The 19981-nt window shown below is 37.4% G+C and overlaps 1 protein-coding gene across 4 annotated transcripts in view; it reads right to left on the bottom strand.

The window, feature by feature from the left end:
- Positions 1-19981, bottom strand: part of Hycc2 (hyccin PI4KA lipid kinase complex subunit 2) — a 69912-nt gene that overhangs the window by 14728 nt on the left and 35203 nt on the right. For all 4 annotated transcript variants that reach the window (XM_034497515.2, XM_034497516.2, XM_076931864.1 and 1 more), the window contains exons 5-10: positions 16311-16490; positions 12759-12839; positions 11019-11134; positions 8534-8629; positions 3764-3880; positions 2866-2953 (exon numbers count right to left, since the gene is read on the bottom strand). In XM_034497515.2, the coding sequence (XP_034353406.1) occupies positions 2866-2953; positions 3764-3880; positions 8534-8629; positions 11019-11134; positions 12759-12839; positions 16311-16490 (678 nt within the window). The remainder of the gene's footprint in view (positions 1-2865; positions 2954-3763; positions 3881-8533; positions 8630-11018; positions 11135-12758; positions 12840-16310; positions 16491-19981) is intronic.

The following is a 19981-nucleotide window of genomic DNA, read 5'->3' as shown; positions in this document are numbered from 1 at the left end:
GAAATATCAAACTTCAATTGTTCTCTGTTATGAAAAAACTTAGACTACTTATATTTCTTTGCAATTAAAGTAACACTGTAGGCCAGATGGTGGCAGAAGTGCATGCCTTTTAATCCCAGCACTCAAGAGCCACAGGGGGTTCTCTGAATTCAAGGTCAGTTTGGTCTACAGAGTGAGTTCCAGAATAGCTAGGGCTGCACAGCCGGTCTTAAAAATTTAAAAATGGAAAAATAAAAGTAACATTAATGTTAAACTTCTAGTGCTTTTAATTTTATTTTGTGTGGGTGTATGTATATGTATATATGCATCATGTGCATGTCTGGTGCTCACAAAGACCAGAAGAATGCATCACATCTCTTGGAACAGGATTTACAGATGGTTGGGAGCCACTACGTGAGTTCTGGGAATCAAATCCAGGTCCTCTGAAGACCAGCCACTGAGCCACCTCTCCAGTCCTTTATAATACACTTTTAAGGCACTAGTTTCCATAGACACAAAGGTACATGTGGAATAAAGGGTCTAAGAGAATAAGCACAAAACTTCTTCTGCAAAGGAATGGCTAGAGTCATATTATCACCAATGCATAACAGATGCTTCATCTTCCCCTGTTGTATGCTTAGATTTGTCCTTCAAATTTTATTACTGTATATTCATATGCATGCATGATATGTATGTGGAAGGCTGTCACTATGCTTATATGGAGGTCAGAGAGCAATTTTATAGAACTGGTTCTCTACCTTTATGTAGGTTCTGGGGATAGAATTCAAGTTGACAGATTTGCATGGCAAATATGACATCACTGGGACATACTGCTGACCCAACATTTATAGTTGATTTTTTAAAAAGAACACTTCTTGTCTGTTTGTGTGTGTGTGTCAATAACATGGCATAAGTGTGGACATCATAGGGCAACTTGCAGGAGTCAGTTCTCTCCTTCTACCATGAGGGTTCTGTGACGGCACTCAGGCTGTCAGGCTTGGCAGCAAGTGCCTTTATGTTGAATCATCTCACAGGTCCCCCACATGTTGGGAAGCATGAAATCTTTAAAGATTCTAAGTGCAGTTTTCTTACGTCTACAGAGAATATTTTTTTGTGTACTGCATATTAATTTTCTTTTTTTTTTTTTTTTTTTGAGAGCCCTGGCTGTCCTGGAACTTACTCTGTAGACCATGTGAGCCTCAAACTCTACTTGCCTCTGCCTTGAGTGCTGGGATTAAAGGCATGTGCCAACACAGCCTGGCTCTAATTTTACTTTATTAAAGAAAATGACTTAGAGTTTATGTTTATGTAGAGAAAAATAGCTCTTATAGTGACTACTTCATTTCTAAACTGTCCTAGTTTTGATTATAATAATCAAATGAAGATTTCACTTAAGCTTGAAAGCCTTTCTTTTTCTATATATCTCAATAAAACTGACCAGGTATGGGGAGGGACAGGAGAAATGGACACATTGCTATGAGAATGAATGAAAATCTGCAACTGACAGGAGTGAGGAGGTGGGGGCATCTCCAGGACGAGACAGAGACCTGGGATAAGGGAGGCACCCAAGAATCAATGGGGGTGACCTTAGCTGTGATTCACAGCATTGGGGATATGGAACCTGAAGAAGCCTGTAGCCAGGAAGGAACCCCAGTGGAGCAATAGAGACTCCAACCCACCCACAAAATTTCAACCCCAAATTCATCCCGTCTATAAGAAATGTAGGCATGGAGGATGAAGCAGAGATTGGGGGAATGGTTAACCAATAATTTGCCCAACTAGAGACCCACCCCATGGCCAAGCACCAATCCATGACACTCTTAATGATACCCTGTTATGCTTGCAGATAAGAGCCTAGTAAGGCTGTCCTCTGAGAGACTCCATCCAGCAGCTGACTCAGACAGATGCAAACATCCACAGTCACACCGTGGATGGAGCTTGGGGACTCTTACGGAAGAACAGGAGGAAGGATTGCAGTCCCCAAGGGAACAGGAACTCTATAAGACCAAGCAGAGTCAACTATCCTGGACCCTTGGGGCTCTCAGTCTGAATCACCAACCAAAGAACATACATGGGCTGGACCTAGGCCTTTCTGCACATATGTAGCAGATGTGCAGCTTGGTCTTCATGTGGGTCCCAAACAACTAGAGATTGGGACTATCCCAAAAAGCCATTGCTGTATGTGGGATGTGTTCCACTAGCTGGGCTTCCTTGTATAGCCTCAGTGGGAGAGGAGAGCAAAGACTTGAAGTGCCAGGGTGTGGGGAATATCCAGGGTGGTCCGACCCACTCAGAGGAAAGGAGGAGGGGGAGTGGGAAGAATTGTGGAAAGGGGTGACAAGGAAAGGGGCAATGAGTGTGATGTAGAGTAAGTAAAAATAAATTAATTAAACAACAACAACAACACCTCTGTGGTTATCCTCTCTTTAACAGGGCTTTACTGTCTAGTTTAGAGTAGCCAGGAACTTACTAGGCAGCTGAGGACCACTTCCTCCTTGTGGCAATCTGCCTGCTTCCATGTGCTAGTTAGTACTTGGTTTTCTCTTTTCTTAAAAATTTCAAAAACATCCACCACCCCAATCCCCTCCATGGCCCCAGTTCTTCAAGACAAGGGTTCTCTGTGTAACTTTAATTGTCATGGAACTCACTCTATAGACCAAGCTGTCTTTGAACTTAGAGATATGTCCACCACCACTAGCTAGCTAAAACATTTCATTTTTCAATTTACCTCAATATCCATCTGCCCTTGGCCCCATGGTAAAATTTTGACCACGTATACGCTTTAAGAAGAGTCAGCATGCCTCTAGAATTAGGACCTAAATAGACTTCTATTCTCCATGGGAAAAAGTATACATATGATAAAAACAAATAAACAAACAAACTTACCAAGAGTGGCTGAGAAAAGAGTTCTAGCTGAGCTCTATAAATGATGTCATCAAGCACTTCCTGGCCAAGGTCCCACTGTCCATTATACCTATGGGATGGATCATTTAGTACTTTCAATATATATCTCTGATCCTCAGAACTTAAAAAAAGTATCCCAAGTTCTACTGCCTTAGTTATATAAAACAAAACTCTCACTTCAAAGTTATCATTTCTGAATTGTCCTAGTTTTGGCTATAATAAACAAAATGAAGATTTCAACTCTATGTTTATAGTAGCTTACAAATGTTTCTTTATAAAATTGTTTTTTTACCATGTGTTGCTATTCAGAATAATCTATTTAAATATTCATGATAATCATGATAATGAACTATATAGAAACAATTTTAAGTTTTCTATATGGAAAACCTAAAATTTCTAAGATGGTTCTAATTTCTTGACTAATCATGTTATTAGTTGGCTATTTATAAAGTGCTGAATAGAAACCACATTAGAAAACAAGGTAACATCACCAGCTTGGGAACACAAAGGGAGGCACCCCATGACTTCAGCTGTATACTTAGGGGAGGATGGCCTTGTCGGGCATGGGTGGGAGAGGAGATCCCTGGTCCCATGAAGGCTGAACACCGAGCGGGTAGGAATTCTAGGGTGTGGGGGGGTAGGTGGGGCACACCCTTGTGGAGGCAGGAGGGGGACGGGATGGGGGTTCCTGGGTGGTGGGGGGAATGGGGTGAGGGGATAAAATCTGAAATGTGTTTTAAAGAAATAAATATTAAAAAAGAGAGAGAAAAAAAAAAGAAAACAAGGTAACAGGCCTACATGAAACAAAAGATTCTATAAAGAAGATAAAGAAATATAAGATGTTCCCACATGCAGAAGACTTCATCTTCTTCCTACTTACATGGCATAGTAAACTCCTGTGAGAAGTTGCACCATAAATTCAGGATCTAATACAATTCGACCACACAGTTCCTTCCACTGTTTCTCATGTTGTCGTGGAAACCCACTTACACAAACCCTAGAAAAATACAGTAATTAACATTTGACTTCCTAATTGGCTAAATTTATAAATTAATAAATCATTCCCTCAGCTACTGACACTTGCTAAATGCCAGAGTCATGAACAGGTAGTAGATGTTGGTTTTTAATTTTTAAAGCATATTTTTATTCATAAAACATGGATTCTAGTGGACTCCATAAAAAGTAGTAAGTTTCCTCAAATAGCTAACAGCCTCTTTCACAGACATCCTTTTTCTGCCACCCCCAAACATAAATACATAGCTTTGTATCCATCCTAAATTGTACTGGGGAATTCCTGGATAGTACATAAATCTTAAAACAACATTTCAAAATACTGTTGTTCATGAGGCCACTATTATTTATTTGATATTTTACTTAAGCAAAATTAAATGTGCACAATTGTTATTCATTCTCTTCCTTGTGCAGCCCAGTACTAGGACTGGTGACTCTTATAGGCAGTGGAGACATGGTGAGCAACCTCTAACAGCAAAAGGTGCTGCCTGGACATCAGCAGCTCCTCTGCTCCTTGACACTGAAGACCAAGGACTCGGTAGCTACTGGGCAGCATGAACTTTGTTTTCTTTCTTTTTGAGACAGTTTTACTGTGCAATCTAGGTTGGTGTGGAACTGTCTATGTAGCATAGGCTAGCCCCAAACCTACAGAGATCCATATGCCTCTGTCACTTGAATGATAGGATTAAAGACTGGGATTTTTGTTCCTCTAACCAAGTTTGCTCTTGAATCTCTTCTCTACTCTGTTGTATGTAAGCATGCTCTTCTAAATTAGACTCCATTTTAACACATTAGTGTGATGCTAGATGAACTTCTTGGGCCTCTTCTGAGGATCTTATTTGTTGCAGGATATTTGATCACACTGCAAACCCAGAGATTGTATTATTTACTGGAAAAAAAAAACCTGTTTCTACTTATGGTGTGACTCATCCCTTAGCATACACTTTAACACCGCTGCTGGAATATAGACATGCACTTAGTATACACCATTTCCCCAGACAATGAAGTTAAATTAGTTTGTAGAAGGATGGACCAGTTTGAAAGTGATGTCTAGTTGAGTGGCAGACAAATTGACAAATCAGAGAAAGACCTGACAGAATAGGATATGCCCAACTCTCATGAGAAGAGAGGAAAGGGAAGTTACAGAGAGGGAAAAAAAAATGAGGCCATTTTTAGTGGGAGAGTTTTATAGAGACAAGTTGCAGAGAGAACAAGCTAGACACAGTTGAAGACAGAACAAGCCAGAGAATGAGAAAGAGCCAGAAGATTAGAAGATATTGCCAAAGTTGGTATGAGATCAAGTAGAGCAATTCAGCCAGAGGCCCAGAGAGGAGTCAGATTGAATCAGTGAGCTTGGAGAGGAGTTTGAGCCAGAACAACTGAGTTGAACCAGCCAATCAGAGCTCAGAAAGATCTAGGATGAGGTGAGCTTATTCAGCAGCAAGTCTGTGAGGCTGAAAACATTTTAGGCCTAGATTAGATTGTACAAGGCTAGAAGCTTCCAGGACTAGGTCCATGTTAGCAGACTGAGACAGTAAGCCTCTTAGATGACAGTTACATACAGGAGAAGAAAAGTTACAGTTACATCTTATGATATACAAGAGTGGCTATGATGCCCAATAGGGGATGCTATCACCTCTGTAGATAGTAATAACAGAGATCACTAAAGCCACTATTAGTCAAAATAAGCATCATAAACAACTGCCTTTTATTTGACTGAGATACTTCCAGAAGTTGTATCTTAATAGCTATAGTGATATAACATTAATATGAGTTATAGTGTGCTCATGTTTATAACTTTATCAGGTGAATTATAATAGTAGGTTCAGAAGAAAAGTTTTAGTGCCTTATAGTCTCAATCAATTAAAAATTATATACATATATAGAATATAGTAAAGCAATAAAAACACTACAAATTGAAAATAGCATTATATTGATAAAATTGGCATATGCCTATAATCCCAGCACTCAAGAAACAGAAAAGAAGGCAGCCTGACCCATACAACTAATATGAGTCTAGTCTCACCTATAGAGAAGTCTATCACTAAACCAAAAACCAGACTATCAAAGATGAAGCTTGCTCATTCATTGTCTAATGAACAATAGTAGATATCAAATTACTGTATCACTTAATTATACTTTTATATGTTTAAAATAACCCAATGACTTTATCACATCAATAGTCACACATTAGAAATGATCATTTGTAACTATTAAGAAAGGATGAAAATGTGCATTCCAATGAAAAAAAACAAGGACAAGGCTAAGAACAAGGTTTTATAAGTCACCCAGGGGACACAGAATCTGCTTTAGAGGTAAGACCCTTCTTTACCATTAACATTCTAAGTGGGATACAATAATACACTACATTTTAAGATATCTGTAAACTCAAAGTTATGGATAACTTAGACTCCTGCCAGTTACCCAAACTAATGCGCTCTGTTATAACCAAGACTGTGCTCCTCTCGTAACAGAACAACAAATGTGAACCTGAGCGTTTCTCAAGACAGATTTTTGATTCCTATGAACTTTCCTTTCTGGTTTTTATGTTGTGTCTGTCTCTATCCACACAATGTGGTAAAGGTGAAAGGATTCCACATACACTATTTGTATATTATGTGTGTAATTATTCCTAAAGTAACAGATCATGCTGGATACTTTCAGTTTACTCTGGCTTTGAAAAAGCAAGCTATGATGTCTTAAGCTATATAAAGAGGCCCATGTGTCACCAACATGAGGATGGATCCAGCAGACAGTCAACTAGATAAAGAAACCTATAATCCCACAACTATAGAAATAGAATTCAGGCCAAAGTGCCAAGCCTTGGAAGAAGACTACAATTCCTTAGGTCTTTCTACAGCCTTAAAAGACCTCAAAGTTGCCAGATGTGGTAGCACCTGCTGTTAATTCCAGCACTCATGAGGTGGACATAGGCTGATCTTTGTGAATTAGGCTAGTCGGGTCTACATAGGGAAGTTCAGGCCAGCCAGAATCATGTAGTGAGACCCTTGTCTTAAAACAAACACAAAACCCCGCTAAAAGAGGTAAGCCATGCCTATATTCCTGCCTCATAAAACCTATGAAATAATAAATGTATGATGTTATAAGCTGCTAACCTTGTGGAAACTGGTTTTTCTTTTTAAAAACTGTTTAGTGTGTGTGTGTTTGTACCTCACAGTCTGTCCATGGAGGTCAGAAGCTAACTTCTGGGAATGCAGTTCTCATTTCTGCCACTGTACTGCATCCAGCAAGAGCCTTATGAGTTTTGCTACAGCAGAACTGGGTTATAGATGAAATCCACTGCATCCAGCTTTGAAATCTGACTTTTGGAGAGTGAATTCTCATTTTAAGGGTTTCTTAACCAGCTCATTTACCTATTAGGCCATCTTGCTGGTCCAAGAATTTGTTAATAGCGAAAGAAGGAACTGCATATGGATTTTTTTCTTTTCCTGAGCCAGGGTCTCTCTGTGTAGTCCTGGCTGCCCTGGTTTTGTTCTGTAGTCCAGACTAACCCTGAAGTCAGAGATCAGCCTGCCTCTGCTTCCCAAGTACTAGGATTGAACTCTGGGGGCTAGGAGTAGGAATTAGGGAGACTCAGTTTTCTTAAGGGACAAGTCACTTGGAATACATAAACGCCAGAACTGAAAGCCCATGACCCTAACCCAATTTATATTACTTATATGTTTTTTCTATAGTAGATACATAAGAAATTCTGAAGTAATACAGACTATAATCTGTAGCACACAGAGAATGTTCCTTTGTCATTACACATTATTGGCACAATGCAGATAATAGTTCACGAGATACATAAAGGAGCAGGTCTATAATCCCAATGGAAGATCAGGAGTTCAAGGTCAGCCATCACTATATGAGGCCATGTTTTAAACAAGTGAAAATGTATAAAGGAAAGATACACATTCTTTTTAAAAAATAATTTATTATTTTTTTAAATGTGCATTCGTGTTTTTCTGCATACACGTCTGTGTGAAGGTGTTAGGTCTGCTGGAACTGTAGTCACTGACAGTTGTGAGCCACCAAGTGGGTGCTGGGAACTGAACCTGAGTCGCGGGCAAGAGTGCTTAACTGCTGAACTACCTCTCCAGTCCCAAAATTTGTATTTTTAAGGTTTTTTCCATACACAGGTTCATTATTCAAAATTCTTACCATAATTTATTTTAAAACAATGCATCTAAAGAACAATTTCATGTATCAATAAATAATCCTAAACTTAGTGGACTTGACCTAACTCGGTGAGCTAAGAAATATTCTGCTGAATGTTAAAATAATATTATTTTTATAATTTATTTTATGTTTATAAGTGTTTTGCCTGCATGTATGTGTGCACATTTATGTGAGTACAGTACTCACAGAGGCCTGAAGAGGACTTTGGAACACCTGGAACTGGAGTTAAGGAGAGTTGTAGGCTACCAGGTAGATGATGGGAAATCCTGTGCAAATGCAGTAAGTGCTCTTAACTGCTGAGACATCTCTCCAGGCTCTTAAAATGACTTTCATTCCTATAGGAATGTAAGCTCCATGAATTTTATTTACTACTATACCAGAAGTTACAATAGCCTGGCATATATAATACTTTCCAAGTAACTATATTAATATGAAGAATAATAAGTAGTCTTCTCACCTAGAACCCATTCGACAAAGAGATTGGTAAGATGATGCGGGCATATACACAATAGCTGAATTATAGCACAGCATAAGAAAACTCAGGACTTCAAACCTAGAAAAATAAAAAATGATCACAATTATTTATTTCTATCAGAGACAACAGTAAATTATTTACTTACTAAATGGTTATAACAATGCCTTAATGTAAATCTTCATGATTTCTTAATCAGGTTACTACAGTATCCTTCTCAATAGTTTGTTTCAAGTCTTACTATTATGAGCCATAGCCAGTGCTGTATTTTCTTCTTTAAGAAATTAAGGCTGGGCATGGTGGTATATGCTTTTAATTCCAGAATTCAGGAGGCAGAGGCAAGTGGATCTCTGTGAGTTCAAGGCCAGCCTGGTCTGCATAGTGAGTTCAAGGATAGGTAGGACTATGTAGAAAAAGCCTATCTCAAAAACCAAAAAAAGGAAAAAAAAAATTAAGGCTGGGTATAGTGAGTTACAGGCCAGTCATAGTTATAAAAGTGAGACTCTGTCTCAACAAAACAAAACCCCAACCAATCAACTAATTAACCAACCCAAATAAACCAACCAACTAACCAAACCTAAACTTAACCAAACCTGCAAAACCAAGTAAATCAAGGGGCTAGAGAAATGGCTCAGTAAATAAGAGCATTTGCTAGTCTTGTGGGTTTGGTTCTCAGCACCCACATGACAGCTCACTTGCAACTCCAGTTCTAGGGCATCTGATATCCTGCAGGAACTGAACAGCATCGCTAACCTCTGTCCACCAGACACACAGCAACCCTCTCTCCACCCAGCTATATCAGTCAAATCAATCTTCCATACTGTTTGCTAAGTGGTATATGTAGGAGACAATGAACACTCAGTTGAGAACCATTGGCTAAGTCTTGAAAAGGGGAAATGGAAGGCAGGGGGAACAGAAGACAGCAGTTTTCATTAATGAATTGTGTGAAAGTAATGCATATTTAATTTGGGGGAAAAACTATGTATATTTGTAAACTACTTCACAGTAAAAATTATACAGCAAAAAACTCCCACAACATCACAATGCAATCATTCATAACCACTAAGATCAGACAATGGAAATCAGGGACTGCTGAGAATAAGGAGGAATTTTCATTATGATGTGGGTATTTTGCTAGTATGAGTTTCTGTGTACCACATGCATGCTTGGTGCCTATAGAGGCCGTAAGAGGGCATTGATGCTCTGAAACTGGAGGGAGAGGTGGTTGTGGGCCACCATGTGGGTGCTGGGAATTGAATCCTGGTCCTCTGTAAGAGCAATCAGTGCTCTTAACTGCTGAGTAACCTCTCCAGCACTGTGACATATATATTTGATGTGGTATATTAACCGTTAATAGTTAATAAAATTTGTTGAACTGCCCCATAAGAAGAAAATTTTCCCAAGCAGCTCACACCATTTGTAGTGAGAGGGGAAGAATTTGGTTATAGACAAGACATAGTGATAAAAGAGGATGCTGACAGCCTGCTGTACCACCCCTAGATGAAGAGTTACAGATGGTCAATGGCTGCTGAGAGAGGAGAGTTAGTTTCCTCCCTGGAGAAACTCCCAAATAGGCTGTCCAACCACAAGTAAGTTGGTCAGCCTTGGACACGTGTATTTGCAAGCAAATAGATTCAGTTCATTATATATACACATGTGCATATATGTACATATATACATATTTATACACAAGTAACAATAATTAAAGAAGAGATTACTAATGTGGGAGGTGGGATACTGGAAGAGTTGGAGAGAGGAGGATTGGAGCAGATGCGGTGTTCATGTACAAAGTTCAAAAATTTTTTGAATAGTTATCTAACATGCCAAAGACCAGACATGTTTCAGATTTTGTAATGTGTGCCTTCTTTGGAGGAAAGACACAAGTATATACTAGAAACTCATTTGTGTTTTACATGTACCACACACACATAGCCAGAAGGTAGTTTTACACAATACTTTAGTGCAACTGGCATTTTACCTGTGTCCAGTCGCACAGACTGTGTGTGGACTGTCTATTTGTGCTACCATGCTGGCTCCCATCAGATTTTGGACTTTGGAACATTTCATATTTGTGTGTTTTTAGACAAGGATGCTCAGTAAGTACTGTAATATATTTTACCAGTATCATGCATTCTACTTTTGGACTTCACTCATGTCAAGCTTGAAATGAAGTAATTATACTTAGCCATTAGGCATAAATTCACCACTGTTGCTGTGTACTTTAAAAAAATTGTTTTAGGTTTATTTTACATATTTGAGTGTTTTGCTGGCATGTATGTATATGCAGAACATACATGCCTGGTGCTCTTGAAGGCAAAAAGAGGGTATTAGATTGCCTAGAGCCAGAGTTATAGATGGTTATCAACCACCACGGGATGTTGGGAATAGAACCTGGGTCTTCTGGAAAAGCAGCCAGTGGTTATCCACTGAGCCATCTCTCCAGCCCCCACTATGTAGTTTTGACCATTACCGGTTTTGTGCAGTGAATGTTTCTCTCTGAGGGTGAAGATCACTGTAAACAACCCTGATGAGATCATGCTGACATAATGCCCCTTCTGTCAAAGCCATGGATCCAATAGTTGAGGGCTACAAAAAATAAGATATAGCATACGATAATGTCTTCAAAATAGAGTAAAAAAATTCTTACTATGTAGTCATATTTAATTTTGTTTAAGTAAAATGTAGTTTGAAGTACATTTTCTCTGTTCTTCAATAACATTTTATGCCTTCTTTTAGAAATTATGTGTAGAAGACACATAAAATTTGAAATACATCACTGCATTTTTTAAAATATTGGGTTACTCTGATTTTAGGAAAAATAAAAGCTGCTGAAAATACTAAGGTTTGAAAGAAATCCATTTATATTTGTATTCTAGAACACAGAATATAACTATTATATAAAATAAACAGTATTGAAGACTATTTTAACTAAAAAAATCTCTTTACTATCTACACAATTGATTTCATGTTTTTCAAGTTAGAACAATTATTTATTAATGTTACTACCATCTATTTTATTTTATAACACAATACAAATAACTTAATTAAAATGCATTATTCAGAAATATTCTATGCTAAAATGGATCCTGGCTAAATAGAAGACATGTTATTTCTAACACAAAACATTGTCTCAATGGAATTAATTTAAAAAATTAATAGCTGCATTGTGCTAAAAGCAAACAGGATAATGAGTGTTGCTCACAATCTGACACATCAAATGCCACAAAAGACTGTGAATTTGACTCTTAACACTTTTCTTACTGGATTTTATTAAATCAGTTCAACAGCAACTTTTTACCTATATATAATCATGAGTATTCTCACATTCTTCAAGAGAATAAACATAAGCAAAACAAATATACTAGTGAAAAGATAGAATGTGCAATTAGACTCCTTTATACTGAAACGTAATGCTCTAACATCCTTCTGAGTAGTTATTTTCCTAAAGAATAATAAAAATGAATCAGTCTAACAAGATAATCACTAAGCAATATAGAAAAAAACAACTCTTTAAAATTTCATTTTAAAAAATTGATTTTAAAAGGTGAAAATGATACTGGTAAGGGAAATTAAATGAGTAAACAGAAACTAGAGGAAAAATTTCCACTAATACTAATTCCCTTGACATCACACATAACATCTACTCTAAAAAAAACAAATTTACTAGTCAGTTCTCTCCTTCCACTATATGGGTACCAAGGATTAAACTCAGGTTGCCAGCTCTGTCTGTCTGTCTGTCTCCTAACTGGCCCCCTTCTCTCCACCCCTTTCTTTTACTAAATGTTTCTGAGTGTAGACCAGGTGCATGCCTGGTGCCCATGGAGGCAAGAAGAGGACGTCAGACCCCCTGGAACTGGACATACAGGTAGTTGTGGTCCACCATGTGGTTGCTGAAAATTGAACCTGGATCCTCTGGAGGAACAGTCAGTGCTCTTAACCACTGATTCATCTCACAACCAAAAAGAGAAGACTATGTATTGGGGGCCTTGAATGGTGGTGTAATCTTCTCACTTGGAAGGTAGAAGCAGGTTCAGGAGTGCAAGGTCATCCTTGACCACCTGGTGAGTCTAAAACCTACTTGGGCTACAAAACATCATACTTCAAAAACAGAAACAAGAAAGCATTTACAATATTTACTTTTGGCAAAAAATAATTTTTTATGTCCTTCTCAACATAATTTGAAACATCCCATGTTCCAAATATTACTTACTTCATGGTATATTGAAGGCTTAGATAAGGAAGGAATAGTGAAAGACAGCACTTTATTGTTTCCATCTTTATCGGCGATTTCCTATAGTAAAAAATGTACAAACCCAATGTAATATTAAGTCTGAAGCAAAATAAATAATAATTACTTCCTTAATTTATAGAATTTACCTTTACTAATTGAGGGAAAGTTTTAGAAATAGTACATAAAATGCTATTACTCTAACATACTCTTCCAAATCTGTCAGCAAATTGGTACACATTTGTGGCATGGTTATAACCCACAGATACTGAACACAATTATATTACTCCAAATCCAACATTTGCAAAGGCAAAGCACAGGTGACATAGACGATTAGATCTTAGAGGAAAAAGATCTTTAGTAGAAAAAAAACATGGCTGAACAAAATATAAGTAAAATCAAGAGACCTACATTTACCAAAATAAGAAAATTATTATAATAGAAACAAAGCATTTTCCAGTTTTACTGAGCCATAAATGACAGAATTTACATATATTTCTAGTGTATAATGTGAAGTTTTGATGCATTTTGTTTGTGAAATGATTACCATAAACAAACTTATTTAAATAATGTCCAATACTATAGTTAACATTTTTTGGTGAGAACATTTCAAGAATAAATCTTGATTGAAAGAAATTTACAATCCCTCAGCAATCAACTGCTGAACTGTAAGAAGTTATATGTTGACAGTGAAGTAATTAAGAAATAGACATGTTTAAGTAACTTCAGGAGAACTGTAAGAAAATTCTTATGTGCTCTTGTTTGTTTGAGACGAGGTTTCACTGGGTGCCCCAGAATGCACTATGTAGTCCTGATAGGCATCACATTTGCACCTAGGTTCACTGAGTGATACATTAGAAATGTGTGCTAGGACACCAAGCTCCTCATCCTCTTTTTTTTTTTTTTTTTCCTTTTGAGACAGGGCCTCACATGACTGTAGCCTGATTTGTTCAGGCTAACCTAGAATGAAAAATTCTGCATCAAACTCCTGAAGCTGAGATTAAATGTATGAGTCACCACATCCAGTTCTTTGTTATTTTAAATGTTTTTTTTTTTTTTTTTGAGACAGGGACTCCCTTTGTCGCCCTGTCTGTTCTGATCAGGCTGGCCTTGAACTCAGATGCACATGTCTGCCTCTGCCTCCCAAGTGCTGAGACTCAAAGTGTGTGCTACCATACCTGGCTAACAAGAAAGAATATTGATAGATATTCTTCATCTCTCCAGTGAGTCACCTCTAATCTTTAGGTATCAGTAATTCCCTGCCTCTAGATAATAGCACATGGAGTGAAACGCTTCTGCATCTCACTCCCCACTGCCTTCTGCTTTCCTTAGTAACACAGAACTAGCATGAAATTCACACACAGAAAACTGTTCTTTTTTTTTTTTTTTTTTTTTTGGGTTTTTCAAGACAGGGTTTCTCTGTATAGCCTTGGCTGTCCTGGAACTCACTCTGTAGACCAGGCTGGCCTCGAACTCAGAAATCCTCCTGCCTCTGCCTCCCAAGTGTTGGGATTAAAGGCGTGTGCCACCACCGCCCAGCCCAGAAAACTGTTCTTATAGACTCTATATATCGAGTCAGAGATAGCTATATAACATTTTTTTTAATGCCAGATATGATGCTTCAAACCTGAAAACCTGGTATTAAGTGGTAGAGGAAGGGAAACTTCAAAGTTAAAAGTCGGAAGTTAAAAGGCCAGACTCAGCTACACAATGCTTGAAGCCACTCTAGAATACTTGAGATTCTGTCTACTCAGTAAGTTTAAGACCAGCCAGAGACACATGGTAAGATCCTGTCTCAAAAACAATCGAGGATGTTAAAACCAGGTTAGCTTTTCACTTAAAACGAAACAAAACAAAACAAAAATGTTTAAGTTTTATGAGGTCCCACTTAAAAAAAAATCTACAAGATCCAGCCATACCACTTGTTAGCATATACAGAAGAGATCCTACATCTTACTACAGAGATACTTGTTCATCCACATTCATTACTGCTCTATTTATAATATCTAGAAGTCAGACATAGCCTAGATGTCAATCAACTGAAGGATGGATAGTGAGAATTGGGTATATTTACCTAATGCAATATTGTCCAACTGTTAAAAAATGAAATTATGAAATTTGTCCCACCACTACATCCATCCTTTTAGTACGTTATATGATTCTCAAAACTCATTTGCTTTCCCAGTAAATGTCTATTAAAGAAAATCTGAGCTCTTCACATTAAAAAGGTCTTCTTGCTGGATGTGGTGGCACACACCTTTAATCCCAGCACTCAGGAGGCAGAGAGAGGAGCAGGACCTTTGTGAGTTAAAGGCCAGTTTCGTCAACATACTGAGTCCCAAGGTAGCCATGGCTACATAATGAGACCCTGTTTCCAAAACCAGAAAAGGTTCTATATGCACAGTGGTACTTATCTGCAATCTTAGCCCTTGAGGCTAAGGCCAGAAGATCAAGAATGAGGCCTTTTGGCCTAAGATCAAGTGAAGATTTCAAGACTAGTCTGCACTACATACTATGTCTGAGGGCTACCTAAGCTACACAGGGAGAACAAAAACAAAAGCCCAACACTAATGGAATTAGGGTGGAGCCATCTCTCTTAGTTTGCATATATATCCTTGCTTTTCATTTCCACTGACACAACTGATCTTCCCTTTTGTCTTGCTCATATGACCCTGTGCTGGCTGGTTTTATGCCAACTTGATACAAGCTAGAGTCATTTGGGAAGAAGGAACCTTCAATAGATTGGCCTGTGAGCAAACCTGTAGAGCATTTTCTTGATCAATGATTGATGACCTACGTGGTGTCACCCTTGAGCAAGTGGTCCTTCCTTGTATAAGAAAGCAGCCTGGGCAAGCCTTGAGGAGCAAGCCAGTAAGTAAGCAGTACTCCTGCATGGCTTCTGCTTTAGTGCCTGCCTCCAACTCAGGTTCCAACCTTGAGTTCCTGCCCTGATTTCCCTAGATGATAGACTAAAAAAATACTGTAAGGTAAAATAAACCCTTTCCTCGCCAAGTTGCTTTTGGTCATGGAGTTTTTATCACAACAAGAGACACACTAAGACAATTACTTCTTCCTAAAGTCTCATCTATTCCTAATCTCAGGAGATCTAAAGTATACCTTTTTAGAAACCATTTCCTCTGGAAGTTGTAGTAACTTTGACTCAACTTTCAATTTCTCATATCCTTTTCTATACATATTCTGTTCTTAGCCATCTATGAATGTCTTCTGAGCAGAGAAGTTGCCGTAAAAGCATGTAGCTCATTTCAATATCCAACTTGTTTCTTATATAAATGCATTCATGGACACTGGTTAAATAAAAGTATCTGAAGGAAGTCATCTGATCTAACAATGTTATCAATTATATCTTCAGCAACCTTACAAAACACTTATGATTATTTTGTATCTAGCTTTATTGTATTCAGCTCAAAAAATTATTCAATAGACATTTCAATTTGTTTCTCTTTAAACAATCTTCAAATATTTCAGAGGATTTAAAAGTATTTAAAATTTTCTAAACTATCACTTTCAACTCACCAAATTATAAATTCCTAGGAGAAGTGCTTCAATGCAGCCATTGCTCTGCCTGTCTCTACTAACTGTAAGTCGCAAATAAACCCAAATCAATTCAGGCAGGAACTGCAGTGTGAACCTCTTAAGTCGGACTTCAGAGCTACGATAGAGCTCAAACAGTTGGTGGCAGACAGGCTCCAGGAGCTAAAAGAAAAACACAGCAGTATTATTTCCATTGCTTGAGCTGTAACGTATTTCTTAAAAGGCAAATGAACCTTTATAATATTTTAAAAATAAATTTTCAGTATTAATTCCTCCATATATGAGTTAACTCAGCAAAGCCTTTTAACAGACTACATATTAAACTGACCAAACCACTAACTTTAAGTGCCACTTACTATCACTATACTTTCTGATACACTGCGTTACTAAATGCATCAGATAATTAGTCCATTTGCCAATGTACTATATTTATACTTGTTGAGTTTGGCTTTCTGTTCTTACCAAAACTTTTTAGTCTCTATTTAAATTTTTTTTTACATTTATGTATGTGCATGCACTTTAATGTCATGGTACATGTATGAAAGTCAAAGAACAACTTTATGGGATTCAGTTCTCTCATTTCATCATATGGATTCTAGGGATCCAACTTAGATTGTAGCAAGTGCCTTTGTCCACTGAGCAATCTCACTGGCCCATCTTTCATTTTAAGAAATTTCTTCTTAGTTAAAAAAAAACTTCAAATTTCAAGTAAAGCCATGACCTAAACAAATTACATACCATTCATTAGATGAAGAGGTTTTATAAAACACATGATATGGGCATCCAAAATTCTAGGTAATATATTTTAAATGTACACAAGGGAAGTAAACACAGATTTAAGGTCTCAGTAATTATATTTATTTAAAAGACTTGTGGGCTAGGAAGATGGTTCAGTGGGTAAAGTTCCTGTTGAACAGTGAGGGCCTGAGTTCAGATGCTCAGCACCTACACAAAGGTTGAGTATAGCAGGGCACAGGGGGAGGGGAAGGTAAGCAGAGTCTCCAGGGCTTACTGGGATAAATATGCTTTTCAATGCTTAGTTGGATAATTATTCTCAAGTTATCACATGAAATGAAGCGAGGTCCTCATGATGTTGGAAACTGAGGAAAGTGAGCAGTTGTACACACTGCTGACTCACGATGGTCTTGTTTCCATTAACTGTAGACTATGCAGGGCTGCCTAACTTTTTTAACTGCACATAAAGACTGATAAGAAACCAAACTTTACAAAAAATTTAATTACCAAAAAAAGAGAACAGCTTAGTAATTTCATATGCCTTTACTCTAGCCTGAGTGGCATATTTACATTCAAATCTACTTAAATATAGTTGGTTTTTAATAATTCAGTATTATGGAATGGTCACTATTTTTATAACTGTAAAGTTGTCAACAGATCTATTGCCAACTATACCGTTAATATTTAGAGAAGCTGACTTTTGTTCTTGAAGAACAACTTTAAAGCATAGAAAACGCACATACACAACCTAGTCTAGTAAATACTCAACACTCTAAGAGAAATAAAAATCAGGGCAAATTTTAAAAGTATTTTTAAAAATGAAAAAATTAAACTATTTCCTTACACTGATGTTTAAAACAATCATACAGTTTGTTGAAGATTATGGAACTCAGTGGTAAAGAAGATTTTAAATGAAGGTTTTCTAACATCAAGCTGATTTTCCACTCTAACAGGTTCCTTATACTAATATATTAGTAAAGATTTGTTTCATTACAATAACTATACATAGTAACAATACTTTTGAAAATAGTGAACCACTGCCATGTGTCTTAAATGATTACAGCACTGTTCTGAGCATTAAAGACTGTAAGCTTAGAAATTTGTTAAAAATCTATACTTTTTCAGATTCACTCTTCTCTTTAGTAAAAGATTCTCTAAAGATTGTTTTCTCTAAATTATTATAGCCTGTGATATAATCACAATAAGCTTATAATAAAGACATTAACTTTCAGCCTGTTAGTAGAAAGTATCTGGCAGACAAGCCACTCTAAGCATATGAATGAAATAAATGTTCCAAAGTTATGACTGTCTTTTTGTTTTCCTTTTCTGTGTATAGCCCTGGCTGGCCTGGAACTCAGAGATCCAACTGTCTCTGCCTTCTGGGTGTTAGGATTAAAGGCTTGACTCTTGTTATTTTGAAGGTGGGAGGTACTGGTAATCCAGCAGCTTTTAATGAAACACAACTACAAAATTAGACCACTAAAAGCCTGCCATTGTGATGTGCTGCCTTTAATTCTAATCATTTGTATCACACTACTATTTCTGAAGTTCTCGATGGGAATCAGAAATGGTGGCACACACTTGAAATCCTATCACTTGGTAGACAGAAGTACAGGTCAAAGTTCAAAGGCATTCTCAGCTACATAGCTCCATGAGACCTTGTCTCAAACAAACCATAAACAAAAACCAAACCCTATTAAACGATACTATCATTTATATCAAAAGTGATAAAAATCGTCTTTGGCTTAAAAAGTTAAGGAATAACTGACACCTTCCCTAAACTAAGCATACAGGGTTGACCATAATCACTGAGACATACTGTCTGTCTAATGAATACATTAGAGAACATTTTGGGTGAAATAACAGAATCTTAATCCTAACTTGATTAGGAGAAATAATGTGAGGTCAAACAATGGCGACAATAAGACAGACAATAAGCAATAAAACTATTATAAGTCCACTTGTGAATAATGACAGAGAAATGAGCTAGATAGTAGAAGGTAAAGTGGAAAAAGTCTTTGTTTTGTTTTAAAGAAATGAGGTGAGCAGCATGGGTCAGCGGGTGAAGTGCCTGGCACTGCAGTCCCAGGCCTGACTCAGATCTCAGGACGCCTGCATCTTAACCCGTGCACACTTGCAGGCAGATGGGAAGAGAGACAGAACACTCAGACACTCGCACACCTGTCTCAGAAAAGTGGAAGACTACAGGATGAAGTCAAAGAAAATGTAAAATGGACAGAGGGGACTCAACAGAGTGCAGGGCTCAAAATGGAAGAAGCATTAGAGTGACTAAAATCTGTTAAGATGAAAAAAGGAAAAAAGAAAAAAAGCAATAACACTGGTGTAGAGTTTAAAAGTTAAATTATAACAAAGGTAGCCATGCCATGAAAAATTAAACCTCTAGAATTTATATCTAGGACTTTTATGTCTGTAAAGCAACATTGGTTTTAAGACTAGTAAACTCAATTTATATTAAATAAAGTGTATGGCCATTTTCTGAAATAACATCTTGGTAGCACATCTGATGATGCTTCAGAATATAACAAAATCAGTACTTAAAATACACCTGTCTATGACTACAGAAAAGTTCTGGGTTCTCCAGAATTTATTATCTTGGATTTTTCAAAGTCTGAATGCATGATTAGAAGCTTCTGATTTGACAGTAAAAAGCAACTTCATAACTATGATGAATGCTAAAGTCTTGAGCTTGGATTTCTTGAGCTATCATTTCAATTTTGAACCATGACTTCAAGCTCTCATATCTTATTATAAAGCAGAACAATACAGATGAGTCTTCTTTTTATAACTTCTTTTTTGGTTTTCAGTTTTCGAGACAGGGTAGTTTCTCTGTGTAGCTTTGGCTGTCCTGGAACTCATTCTCTAGACCAGGCTGGCCTCAAACTCACAGGCCTCAGAGC

The sequence above is a fragment of the Arvicanthis niloticus genome, chromosome 3 (assembly GCF_011762505.2).
Source record: "Arvicanthis niloticus isolate mArvNil1 chromosome 3, mArvNil1.pat.X, whole genome shotgun sequence".
NCBI classification, from domain to species: Eukaryota; Metazoa; Chordata; class Mammalia; order Rodentia; family Muridae; genus Arvicanthis; species Arvicanthis niloticus.
The sequence above is the reverse complement of the archived record's forward strand: the minus strand, read 5'-3'. Positions and strand labels throughout refer to the sequence as shown.